Source organism: Mastacembelus armatus, chromosome 9 (assembly GCF_900324485.2).
Source record: "Mastacembelus armatus chromosome 9, fMasArm1.2, whole genome shotgun sequence".
In the NCBI taxonomy this organism is placed as follows: Eukaryota; Metazoa; Chordata; class Actinopteri; order Synbranchiformes; family Mastacembelidae; genus Mastacembelus; species Mastacembelus armatus.
Window position 1 is genome coordinate 7,528,281 of NC_046641.1, and position 13,680 is coordinate 7,541,960.

Sequence of the window (13,680 nt, forward strand, 5' to 3'; positions counted from 1 at the left end):
CAAACCAGGTTAAGTCTTCTTTACCATCTACCCAGCATATGAAACAAAAGCATACAAAGGCCTCATACAGAGCTACTGAATGCAGATGATGACAGAGATGATCATTTCACATATTAGGTTTATTTCAAATACCTGAAACACTCACAAAAATGTATTGTTTTGTTGAGTTAATATTAGTGGCCAGGTGCTGCACCGCTTCATTAAAACGCATCTTTTATCTGCAGTTTATGCTGGAGAAATGTGCCAAGCCTCTCCTATTGACTCAACATACACACACAAAAACACACCTTGCTGTCATGAAAGCAAAAGTTTTATTCATGTTTGAAATTACACAACTACCACAAGGAAGACTTTTCAGTCCAGGGTGTAGTCTGGTTAGAAAGTAACACTAAACATCTTTAATACATTGGAATCACTGCCACAAATCATTTGTCATGACTTTTCAGTTTCAGAATCACATACAATAGAAAAAAGAGAAAAGAAGTCTTGAACCCTGTTGAACAGAGCTGGAAATTTACAGTTCTGAATACTGAAACCTCTATGCATTACAGTTTTATAGTGATTATTTTTTTTAATTTTTTTTGCATGATTTAGTAACAAGATGAGCAACATTCAAAATGTTTTTTTTTTCTTCAGTATTTACAACAGTTTTACTGTTTGGTGTTAATTTATCAACAACGTTCATCGCACCAGCTTATAGAAGCCACAGACCCAACAACGTCTCCACTGCCCACCCCTTCCCCAACACCTCCCCCCATCTATTTTTGATGGTATTAATATTGTTATCACTTTCATTTTTTATTTTTGTCTTTTTAAGTTGCAATGTCGCAACAGCATTTTATTAAAAGATTAAAATATACATTAGATTACATAGAGAATGAAGAGTTTTACAGTGTTACAAGATGTAATCAAAATAACTACATAAAAACATTAAATAAGGGCAAAAGAAACTATGGTGGTGGTACTGTTTAGAGGTAGTAAGTGAGCACTCTAAGCTACAGAAATGTTGGAAATTATTGGTTTGTATGAATTTGAATGAGGTAATAAAGCTGTGTATTGATTGGTGGGATGTATAATTACTCTCAAGCTATATTATGTACAACTTTTTCCTGTGTAACGGGGCCTGCTCCTGTGTGAAATAAAGGAATGATCTACTGTGGGGGGATTTGTCCATTTCCATAAGCTGTAGAAAAAAATGTTTACATATGTACATACTAAACATCAAATTATAAAATATGGAATGGTGTCATGTTATAGTCAAGCAATCAATTACATTTTTTTATGTTCCCGAGTTTGAATAGTCATTTCCTTGTACTAATGTAGACGGCTGTAAGGCAAAAATAAATCTTGAAAGGAACTACAAAGCTGCCATTGAGCTGTCAACAGAAGCATTGTCGAGTTGCCGGACAAGACTGCGAGCACATTACAGTCAAAGAAACAGCTGCTTTAATCTATGCATTCAAACTGAAAGAGAATCCAATTATCAAAATGGAAAGTAGTAATTAAACCAAGAATCAAGCAAATGGGCATTTAAAATGTCATAAAAAGTCACATTAAAGTGTCATCCAGTATTTGGAGTTCAGAGGAGATAATTATCCTGGAGGTTTACAGAGTAACGTTTGAGGACTGTTTTTTGTTTGAGCATTTGCGTGCTTACCTCTACAACAAACAAATAAGAGCGTGGTGATTACGGTTGATTTATGAAGACAGAAAGAAAACACTGAACAATCAGGAAACACTTGGTGTTCATGATGGAGGATGTAATTTCTGCGGCATGGTGGTGGGAAACTTTAAGGTAGAGCAAAACAAATCTGTTGTGAATTTTTTTTTTTTTTTTTTAATATCATCTGCAGTTGGTCAGCCAGTTAAAGAGTCCATGCCCAGCTTGAGGCAAAGATGCAGTATTAGTGGATCAATTCGAGGTATCGGAGTGCACACTTCCAGGTCCTTCTGTCGGAGATATCACAGAAGACGGAGTCGTTGCATCTTGCCATCCCCCATTAGCCTGGGACACAAACGGGAGAGTCTGGGGTTACACGTACAATCTTTGCAATTTGAGAGTGAAACATATTTATACTCAAACTGTAACACAAGACTCAAAAAATCTGATTCTCTTTTCAGGTGATACTAAAATGCCACAAATACAGTGATGCCACACTTAGTCCACACTCTGAGAATGCCTGGCATTGCAGTAGCATCAGCAAAGACACACTTGGAAACAAATTTGTGTCGTGTCCCGACCAATGGGAACAGCTCCTGAAATCAGTGTCTAAGCAGATTTCAGCAGCGGCCGACAGCTTGTCGCTACATATTCTCCTGTCAGTCAAGAAGAGGGAGGGCTCGGGTCGGGTGAAGTGGGGAGAGCTGAGTGAAAGTGACAGGGCAGGGCCTTTCCAAGAGAGCCAGTCTTAGCCAGCCTGACTTTGCTTTGCTCCAGGCATGACCTAGCCTTTACTGGATCCCTCTACGTCACCACCAACAAAGCTAAAGGTTAGTCTATGCTAATATATCTATAAGGCGGTTTCAGGGTTGGAGCTACAAAATAGAAGCTTTGCCACAATATGATGCATTGAAAATATTTTATTACTGTATTACTCTTTTGTTGCTCAGTGCAGTCAGTAGCTGTCTTAGTGGGGATCATACTGAGCTCTGAAGAGCTGGTAGGCACAGGTCGACACCGCACATGGAAGTGAGAAACCTTTTGAGAAAGTGAAAAACGCTTGATCCTGCGAGGAGCTGACACGTCTAAAGAGCTTATAGCAGTAAGACTTCAGCAAAGCCAAAATGACACCAAAAGCATTGAATACTGGCAACATCCCCCCACCATTTGTTTACATAAAATGTGCCATTTTTTTCACAGAAATATATATGTATATTTTTAATTTCCAGTAATGCTTCTGTAAAATGAAGGCCTCTTTTTTTTAAGCTTAAGCTTTAAATAATATTAGACTGTGAGTATGTCTGCATTTTACCCAACAGGCATAACAATATAAAGAGAGCGTGTACAGAGGTTCTCACATAGTGCAGAGAGGGACAGAGCTGTCTGACACTCTCTCCCTCCCTCTCTCTTCATCGTCTCTCATCAACTAAATTAATCTTTACTCTGATAGCTTCAGATTATGCGCTGCTTTACAGAAAGGCGCCATATCAAACCTCATCAAGGAAGATGGAATTCATGTCTGGAAAGAGCTGTGGGTGATCACATGTTCATATTTTATCATGAAGATAAGGCTATGGAAAATTTTGTGAAGCATTTCAAAACAGCTAAAATGCAAGAGATAGCGTGAGGTGAAAAGCCCTTTTTTTTTCCATCTCACTTTTGGCTTGAGTCAAGCAAAGTATTAAAAGATGGTGATTAAAGTGAAGCTTTAGGATTCATGTGTTTTATTAAATGCAACTTTTATTCATATCAGGTGACAAAGTGACAAAGACACATCGATAATATTTTGTGGCACATGCTTTGGCAAGCTAACGGACATGAAATGTTATGTCTATACGTATGTATATAATGCTATATAATGAACTTGATCTGAAACATATTGCACTACACACTGCCTTTGTTGAATCAAGTCTGCATGAAACTAATAAAACCTGTACTTACGTTTAAGCCGTGTGGACTATACATTGTGTTCCCCCCGAGAGCATCATTGTATCCTGCCGTCTGACTGATAACATGGCGCAGGGTATCCACCTGAAGGGATAGACAAGGTGGACAACCTGGTCAGCCGGGTGTCTCCCAGTGTCCAACACTAACTGTTAACATGCTCAGTGAAGCAACAGATAATAACTAGTGTGAAATCACAAATATACTCCTGAGACAGCAAATGTACCAACACATTTGTAACACAGCTAACAGACTTTCTAACAAAAAATGAAATAAATACTGACGTTACGAGCATGCTCAAAATCTATTACACATTCTACAGTGGCTATGAAATTATAAACAAAAATAAAATCATAAGTGACTATAAGATAACAAGTACACTATGGCTGCTTTTATATGAGCTTTTTTTTTTTTTTTTTACCTTAATCATGAATAAGCACAGATTTTTTTCATAAGTGCATGGTAGCTTTTGTGTGTCGACTGTGCAACTGCATTAAACTTAAATGGAAGACATCAACAACAGACAATAACAAGATGAGACAGTAAGATAGCAATAAAGAGTAGAGAAAAAAGGGGAAAACACAGTACCAAAAACCCAATACCAACCCAAGAGCTCAAGTCAAAGCCAAATGCATTCACAAAATGTTTGGATAGTAACCTGGAAATTGCTTTGTGGCATGATAGCAGTGGGGTGGGATTATATTTTGGCTGCCAAAATATTCCATCCAAAGCGAAATAGTCAGTACACACTTTGGTTAATCGGGCATTATTGGAGGCCGCACTGTGGTAATTTGAACTGCTCTCCCATGAGCAGCATGTTTCCTTATTTTTTGTTTTTGTTTTAATGTGCTTCAGACTGCACTGTGGATGGCTCAGTACACAGGCAAGACAAGGACAGCTCTCTGCACTGGTAGTCAGGAACCGTCCCTGATTGTTGATCCTACCTGTGACTGTACATTGGCTCCGACTTGTGCCCCTTGGTAAGAATCCCCATTCAGACTCTGCATGCTCAAGAACATGTCCCCAGAGTTTGGGAGGTTAAAAGAACCTGAAGAACCTGGAAAGGGAAGATGTAAGTAGCTGAATACATGAGAAGGCTATATAGGGAAAGCACAGACACACAGACGCGCACGCACAAATAATGCAGACACACACACACCACGCATGTGTCTGCATATACAGTCCCAGCTCAAGCAGACAAGTACACTGAAGAAAGACTCCCATAAAGCAAGCAACTACAAGGGTGAAGGAAAGGAAGTAAAGAAACGAACAGAAGAGGACAATATGCAGAAGGACTGGAGAGAATCTTTTTACGAATGCGGTGGACACAAATGAAATGAAAATCACATGACACAAGGGGACCGTTTCTATATGTGGTTGGTCGCTTAAGCTCCCAATTGTTCCACATCGCCTACTTCCAGTCTAAGGTTGGCAGGGAGATATCACATGGTAAATGACAAGGACAGTAAGAAGCTTATGAAAAGACCAGTACCAGTAAACATGTTGGTTAAAAGAGTGTTTTTGCTCTCTGCAGAATCCAGCTGAAACTCTTCATCTTTCATCTGGAATCCTGGGTGCAAGAAAAAGGGACCACTTCATAAGCTTACCACATCCCGACGCAGGTCAACTTAGTCCAAACTCAGCATTACATAACTCATTAAACCGGACTAAACCTTTTAGGCTTTGTTTTCATATATGATTCTTACTCAATATCAACTGCATGTAATGTCATTTTAATACTGTTACTATAGGTAAAATGCTCCCAGCTATTATGTTTCTCTTTATTTAGCAATAAAAGCACGACTGTTGTGTGGGACTACATACCATTACACTACAAATGACAGGAAGTTGACAGAAAGTCAAGGGAAAACAAATCCCATGACATCATTCTGAATTCTCACTTTTTTTTTTTATTTTGCCAAAAATACATGTGTTCTCGGTTCACAAGTCAGGAACGCTCTCTTTATGCATGAGTTTGCTTGACATCAACTGTCTTATAGACAGGAGACACTGTGATCCCCAAGCTGGGAGCAGAACCTGTCACTCTTGCCTTTGTGAATGGTGCATGAGAGAGTGAGGCAGGTAGGCAGCAGGTTAAGGGCTGAGGTAGAGGGCAGATCTTTTGTTGTCTATATGCAGGAGTGCCTACCGGAGTTCGGTGTGGTAGGGGAGTTGGCCTGGCTGTTCTGCACTGCAGCGGCTGCAGCGTGTGCTGCATTTACAGCAGTCTTGGCGGCATACAGGTTGGCTTCTTCCTGAAACTTGCCGATATTTTTCTTGTACCGGATCCTTTTGTTGCCAAACCAGTTGGATACCTGTGTGGGAGAGCAGAAGGAGGAGGAGCAGAGGAGTCAGACGTCAAGCAGCCACAGCACCGTGCACTGAGCAGTGTGATTGTTTCAAGATGTCATGTTTGGGTCCATCAAGTACCCAATTCCCAGGCCATGCAGTAATGTCCACTGGGTACACAAGCTAATTAAGCCATAATCAGGAGCCACTTGCGTCTTCTCATGGATGGGAGCATGACACGCTCTCAGATCTGTCTCCTGACAAAACTAAAACACACGGGGCTCCAACTGCACAGACACTAAAGTCAATGAATTACATATACAGTATTTCTCAAATCAGGGTTGGTTAAGGATACAAATTCTGACATTTCCCTCTGCGAAATATATCAATATTCATATTTTACCCTCTAAAGAATGCTCTCTAATTCCAGATCACTGAGTCTAGGTGATTGACAGCTTATGTAAATAGATGTGCAGAAATAGGTAACTTAAACTAAAAAGGATGCGAGGATGCATGTCAAATTTAATACAAAGAGAAAAATGGACAGCATAACTGTGTTGTATTTTATACTGGGTCTATATTGGAGTAAAATATGTTGAGTTCAAATAAGTTAAGAAGAAACTAGAGGTCTTATTAAAACACCCATACTGATCTACAGAAACCATCGCTGGGTCTGAGCATAAGTCCTTAAATTCTGAAAATAACAGAGGGTCTGAGCATAAGTCCTTAAATTCTGAAAATAACAGAACATTACTACAACAATGAAACGTGTGTGTGTGTGTGTGTGTGTGTGTGTGTGTGTGTATACATGGTCAGTGATATGGGAAGGAGCTTTTGTTTGTAATAACCAAAAAACAAGAGTCATAGGGAAAACACCTGCTGTGAAGGAGTAAGCATAGGTTTGTAGGACAGTCAGTGTGAATGATGTGATAAAAAGTATTTAAGTAAAACTCATTTCTTCCAACTGAATTCAAATTAAGGCCTGAAACTAGATACATTCAAATTCAGAGCAATAGGAAATGCTTAATTTGCTGAATTGAGATGATGACATGCGACATCATATGTCAGACACTGAAAAGTTGTACGAGGGGTGAACCTTATGTGTGAATGCTGGCTCTGCAATAACAGTGGAATAATAATGAGATGATGCTTGTTTTTAATGGTCCTATAAATTAGAGTGTCTTGTCGCTGTGCTCCTGCCCCCCTCTCAGGCCCTGCAGCCCACGGCTGGACCAGCCAAAGAGCAGCTGCCCCTAATGACACTTTATTTAATTTCCACCCATGTGCTTAAATTTTAATATCCCCAGCAGCCCGCCAATGCCGTGGCATAAAAACTGACTGGATTTGCAGGACATCGGATCATTTCTATCCTGCACGTCTCTGTGCTCTAAATCTTTAATATCTAGGCAATTAAAATTAATGACCATTCAGGCGAGGCCCACTGTTGGCAGGGTTTCCTTGACATCAATTGTTTGATGGGTTTACCTAGAGGTTAAACTAACAAGCAAGGTTTAATTGGAAGCAATGAAAGCCCTGGCCATCATCCTTTTTACTTAACCTGCTTATAGTGGATTGTAGAGCCAAAGAGGATGCAATATTCAGGCTCTTTTAGACAGCTCACAAAGTGCCCACAAACTCCTGAAACTCATGCAAAATGTTTTTTACAGCTCATCAGTCTGTTTAATTTAAAAAATGTTGATTGCAACAGTGTATTAGAACCATATTTAATAAATTGTAGTGGTTCTACATGAAGAGATATACAGTGGTACATGTACACTAGTTTATGTTTTGACATGCACCGATGGGGCAGTGATGCATGTCTCTTCTGCAGTTTTATAGTAAAATGAGGCTGATCAATTGAGGAGATATTAACAGTTTTATTATTCAGCCCTTTGTAATGAAGTGTGTTTTCCCTCTGTTGTACCACTCTATGGTTTTACAAGCCTGAAGAGACTCAGGAGTGTTGGCATCAAATCCTCTGGATGTTACCCCACCCTCCTCCATTCTACACACACATTTCTCTCCTGCCCACTGAACTCTGGCTTTAGTGATTCTCGGGTCCAGCTAAATATTGAACAAATGCACGGCACTGTAGGGTGCGGAGCACAACCCAATCTACAGAACTAATTCCCTTTTATCTTGTGGCAGGCCATGCATTCAATTGACTCCTATGTGTGGTGAGAACCAGGTTGCGAGACTGAATTACCTGACATCAGCAGCCTCAAAGGCAGGGATTGTATAATGACCATGCAGACTTCTTGCCAGAACACGATATTGTTGCCTTCATTGCTGCCCACTAGAGAGGCTGCTGAGCTGCAGTTAATAATTCAAACTATTTCAGCCTATTTCAGGTCAATACCCCTCGCTGGTCAATGTACAGCAATGCATGATCTGTGTATGATCCCAACATATCTTAAGATATAATGCCCTAAGCCTTACACACAAATACATAGGTGGTGCGGCTAGCTGTGATGCTATCAATTACAGACACAAAACACCAACACATATAAATAAAATGAATTAAGTGTTGCATTGGAATGTGCCTTAAATGTTCACAGAGATTATATTAAACGTGACCCCAACACAAACTCAACCCCATGCCTTCATTCAGCGAGCCTGCACTGTGCCTGCAAACTGACTGAAGGAATCTTGTGCTTAGAGAGCCATTCAAGTAATTTCAACAATGTGAATAGCTCATAGCAATTTAGCTGCTTGCAAGCTAACACAGATAATATATACAATCATGATTTTTTTTGTTTGTTCAAGTTTATGACTGCAGCATTTGAATATAAATAAAGCACTGGATTTGAACTGCAGGGCGGTCTCTGGAATTAAATGAGCTTTGCTCTAGGGGAAGATGACAGTGCATCACTTGCATTTTAAATGATCCCTGTTAAAATGATGCAGGGTGTTTCGTCAGCGATGATGCATTGAGTAAAGCTGCCGACTGATATTGGCATACCATTCACGACGGATGGTTTTTACTTAATGAACTGCTTGTGCAATCAACAAAGCACCGCAAAAAGAGTTTGGGGCTGTTTGAAAAATGACTTAACCGAGCTGCTCGGTGTGGTCAGAGTGAGTGGTTTGTGACTCCTGATAGGCCGGGGACCAGTGAGGGATAACACACTTACAGTGCACTCGGCATCAGGTCGTGCCTCCGACTTTGTTACTCACTTAAAATGAGCCAAAGCACTAAGAATAAGTCAATAAGAATGTCTGCTGTGGCCTCCGCTTACCGAGGAGTATGCCACTAATGGGGCCTGAGATGAGTTCAAGTGAATTTTTAAAAGCCCTCTAATTTCTACATGGACTCATTTGTTCTCATGGGAACTGGTACAGTGGCCTGTTTTGCGAGGCACTCAGAAAACGGAGTGGAGCTCCATTTATGAGGGTTGGTGGCCATTTCTTTAACAGCAATAAAGCACAAAGTGATCATGGGGTACGTGGAGGGGGGGATCAACTCAGAGTGCAGTTTGAAGATTCAAAAGACCACACATTTAGTCAACGCTCTACAACAAACAAAAAAAATATGATAAATGTGGTAAACAGCAGCCAAAAAGTAAAGGAATTCATGTGACACATCTGTACACACATAATATGGTGATAACATGGGTATAGTATAAACATATGAATCAATCAACATAGTCTGTGTTCTTGTGTTATTTAAAGTATGCAAATGCTCAAAATTCTTATCCACTCTTTTAAAACGTAAATCAAAACTTTAAATACAGTCATTTATCATAACATTAGCATTGATCCAGTAGTGTGAGGGAAGGAGGTTCTGTGCAGTGGACAACTGTGAGGCTATTACATACATAAACAGAGGAGTTACAAAAAAAAATGAAAACAGTGGATCAGGAGAAGTTATGACATACCTGTGATACTGTGATGGTGCTTCCCACCCCCTGAAGGCAAAAAAGAATGGGCTTTTACAGTATCTGACTCTTCATGACTACACTCAATATACCCCTCAACACCCCGTCCCCACACAGAAAAAAAACACTGCAGATTATTGTATAGATTCACGTTTCTCTGATATTGTGTCGCATGAGGACAACCATAGAACAATAGAGTATAAAAAAAATCTAGATAGTAGTGACAATCCTAGCAGAAAAAGAGAGCACAGGATAATAATACTTTGGATGTGGGGGTTAGGTGTGAGTGATATTGCCTTCAGGTTTACCCATCAGGGAGGCTATACTATATATAAAGTGGGAAAGTCGCATCTTTAAGTCTAAAATATAACTGTGAATTAGCAGAGTACTGCAAGGTCACTTGAACAGCAAACATACACATAAAAACCCAGTATCATCAAGTGTTTTGAAGTGACAGACTTTGAATGCTTTTTTTAAAGTAATGGATGATGCCATTTTTTTTCTTCCCAGTTTATGACCTGAGCGACTGACCAGGCAACAGAGAGAGCACACATGGTGGATGAGAATGAGAGGGGAAAATGGCAGGGGACCCAGCGATGGGGCGTCTAAGGAAGGGCAGCATGGTGCTTTGATTGAGGCCAAGATGATATAGGCCTCCCCCTCCCTGTGGCCCTGCTCTGACTGACTGGGACCAGCCTTGACTGAAGCATCATTAGGCAGCCACAATGTCAAGGTTAGCTAAGAACATTGTGTCTTGGCGGTGTGACCTACGGTAACTATCCCTCGAGGCTTTGGCCTTTCCCACCCTGATTACCCACAAGCTACTGTTAGATGAGCTCTACCCACCTGGGAAACTGTGATGCTGCACTTCTTGGCCAGTTCCTCTTTAGCCTCCTCGCTTGGATACGGGTTGCTGAGGTGTGAGTAGAAATATTCATTCAAAATTTCTGTTGCCTGCTTGCTGAAGTTTCTCCTTTTCCGCCTGAGTGGGGAGCAAACGAGAGAAAGGCCGAGCATGCCCATTAGAGGGACCAGCATTAACTCATCCATTTGGATCGCACAAATTGCACAATCAATCTCACACATAAATGGTGAAAATAATGAGGAATGGGCTCTAAGGGCCCTAAGGAGCAGAATATCGTGTCCTGCTCCAAGAGTCTCGTCAACATAGGGAAGACCAGAATCCAACCAATAAACTGAGAGGAACACACACACACACACACAAACAAACATGGTCACAAAACACATACAATGTTTAATTTGGTCTGTTGGTCTCCAATCTCTAGTCCAAGCGTGTAATGTGTGGAGTTTAGTGTAGCGGATGGGTGGGCTTTGTGATGGAGCGCAAAGCCCAGTCGGAGTGCATCTCGGTACATTATAGAAATCACGGCATGCACAGTTGAGCATTGTTCCTGAAGTGCCACAGCCCCAGGGATCTCCAGCAGAAACAAGCAAACTCTAACAAGATCTGGGTTCCCTTCCCTCCCAAGGGCACTACTTATCATGTTGTTGAGCATTTGCTTATTTTGCCTTGTTTACTGCGCTTCACACAGGCAGTGGGCAGCAAATGTGCTTCCACTTGGCTTGTTTGGCCCGAACTTGTGCCACTCTCTGCAGAACTCCACACTGCACCACACAGTTAGTGATTATAGCAATCCACAACACCTGCTGATGACCTCCCCTCCATCCATTACAAATGACTTGGTCTCCATTTCATTTGGTTTTAACTGCTCTCAGGTGTGAGGGCATGATTGTCTTGAAAATGGATAATGCATGGAACATGGACATAATTAAAATCATGCATCTCTGCAGTGCTCATACTGTGTGCTGTGCCAGAAAAGTGAGAGGAAAAGCAAACTTTAGACCTGCACCCTGTCTAAAAATGACCTTGCTCACTGGATTTGCTTACTGTATATGGGTCATACAGAAGCAAAAAAAAGTTTCTAGATACACATACATATACTACACAAACACACACACATATGCAAACACTACACACACATGATCCACTGACCTGGCATCAAGGAATCTGGAGCGCAGGATCATGACAGCCTCACAGGTGCTCTGTTTCAGTTGCATCTGGATGGAGCTGAACTTACGGTGGATGATTCCCACCATGCGCTCAATCTCTTTGGGAGAGATGGGCCGCGTGCGCGACTGTTCCCTCAGCAGGTTCATCACATGGGTAGTGAATTCGTTACATGCCTGACAAAAGACAGAGGGACAAAAACAGCCAAACTGAGTTCTGTAAATGTCCCAGGTCACAGCTGTGAGCTTTGTACAAAAGCCTGTTTGACAGATGTTCTGAAGTTGTATTCACTTATCCAATAGGATCTGAGTTCATTACATATAGGCTTTTTGTTAAAAGATTCAGCAGAGTGTGCTGCTTAGATATTACTCTGATGACATAATAGGTGAAGTCATCTTTGAATATAAATGCAGATTTGCAATTTGGCTTGGCCCTAATGCAAAGCAAATTTAAACAGCTTTTTTGTTAAACCAGTAGTTCATACATGATTAATTAGAATAACACATTTACGTAGTGCACACTTTAGCTCATTACTCTGAGTAAAATTCGTTAAGTATTTACATTTAGATAATTAAAACCTGGAAACACCCTTAAGAAAGATGCATTTACTCCAGGCGAAGTGTTGTGTGCCCCCACATACCCACCTCCTCTCTCAGAGAGCACGGAGTAAATTAGTCTAATTTACCTCACTGGCTTGCTGAGGCATCACTGTTACACCTTCTATTTTCGCCCATAATGCCTCTGTGTTTAATGGCAGGTTCAAAGTGCTAGGTGAAGGAGCTGATCATACTTTCATTTAACACAGATGACTGTGACATTCCTTTGGATCTCTATAATCAGCTACACCAAAGTGAATAATACTGCAATTTTTTCAGGCTGGTATCACATTCTCCTCTATCGTGCATATACTCTGCAATTTTCCAGCTAACGGACAGAATAAGCTGTTCTGGGTGTTCTGAAGCAATGTGAAGTATAAAGTACAACTTAATAGGACCACTTGAACACAAACTGAAATTTTAAATAACTGGTAGCCTTATTGTTATTTTACAGTTCTGATGGTGGAAAAAGAACAAAATATGCTATTCTTTGCGAAGATGCACAAAAAGATTTCAGGCAAAAGACTAAATGCCAAACTGGTTCATCTGAAGATCTTAACCCTGGGATTACAAAGCCGTCTCCTTACCTGTTCGTATTTCTCCAGCTCTGTGTGATAGATCTGTCTGATCTGGGTGAGTTTGGCTCTGTAGTCGGAATGTTCAATGGAATTGTCGCCCGCTCCGCCCGAGGCCGCGGCTGCAGCTGCGGCGGCAGCAGATCCGCCACCTTTCTCTGGTCCCGCTACGCCCTCTGCCAACAACATGTTGTCTAAACGCATGAGCTGTGGGTCTGGGGGGTCCTCCTCCTGGGCACCACGGATGCTGAGACCTGCAGGAACACACAAACAGGGACAGAGGGTCAGCTAGTACCATACACAGACATATTAAGGCTGGAAAAAATAATACTTAAAAATCCAAAATAAAACATAGCAAACAGGTGCAGACAACTGTTAAGTGTAATTAAAAGCATTACATCTATGTGTGTATTCTGCTATATTGTGATGTTTCCCTGCAGGTATAAACTGGGTAACTCCTCTGTATGTGGTGCTGTTTCTGTCGCCCATGTCTATGCCTGTTCTCTTTTATTTACACACTGCGCTGCACACTGTGTGTACGGGAAGGCTGACATGACAGCAACATCCATAAACTGACAAATGCTCAATGGTGAAGTGGCACTTCTACTCTGTGAAAGGATGCTAAACAGAAAACTATACCTCTAGTAAGTGTCTCAGTCTTTGACATGGTGAATGCTGGGAACTCCAGAAAGTAACTAGTGTTTTCCTT

At 41.0% G+C, this 13,680-nt stretch overlaps 1 protein-coding gene across 8 annotated transcripts in view; it reads right to left on the bottom strand.

The window, feature by feature from the left end:
• Window positions 1–314: 314 nt before the first annotated feature.
• Window positions 315–13,680, bottom strand: part of pbx3b (pre-B-cell leukemia homeobox 3b) — a 57,479-nt gene continuing 44,113 nt past the window's right edge. For 2 of the 8 annotated variants that reach the window (XM_026321432.1, XM_026321431.1), the window contains exons 3-10: window positions 12,984–13,225; window positions 11,786–11,976; window positions 10,618–10,753; window positions 9,772–9,801; window positions 5,754–5,919; window positions 5,097–5,174; window positions 3,602–3,691; window positions 315–2,005 (exon numbers count right to left, since the gene is read on the bottom strand). In XM_026321432.1, the coding sequence (XP_026177217.1) occupies window positions 3,645–3,691; window positions 5,097–5,174; window positions 5,754–5,919; window positions 9,772–9,801; window positions 10,618–10,753; window positions 11,786–11,976; window positions 12,984–13,225 (890 nt within the window). In that variant the 3' untranslated portion in view covers window positions 315–2,005; window positions 3,602–3,644. Of the gene's footprint in view, window positions 2,006–3,601; window positions 3,692–4,548; window positions 4,662–5,096; window positions 5,175–5,753; window positions 5,920–9,771; window positions 9,802–10,617; window positions 10,754–11,785; window positions 11,977–12,983; window positions 13,226–13,680 lie in introns of all 8 variants that reach the window. The other 6 variants (XM_026321434.1, XM_026321433.1, XM_026321437.1 and 3 more) reach the window with 4 other exon arrangements.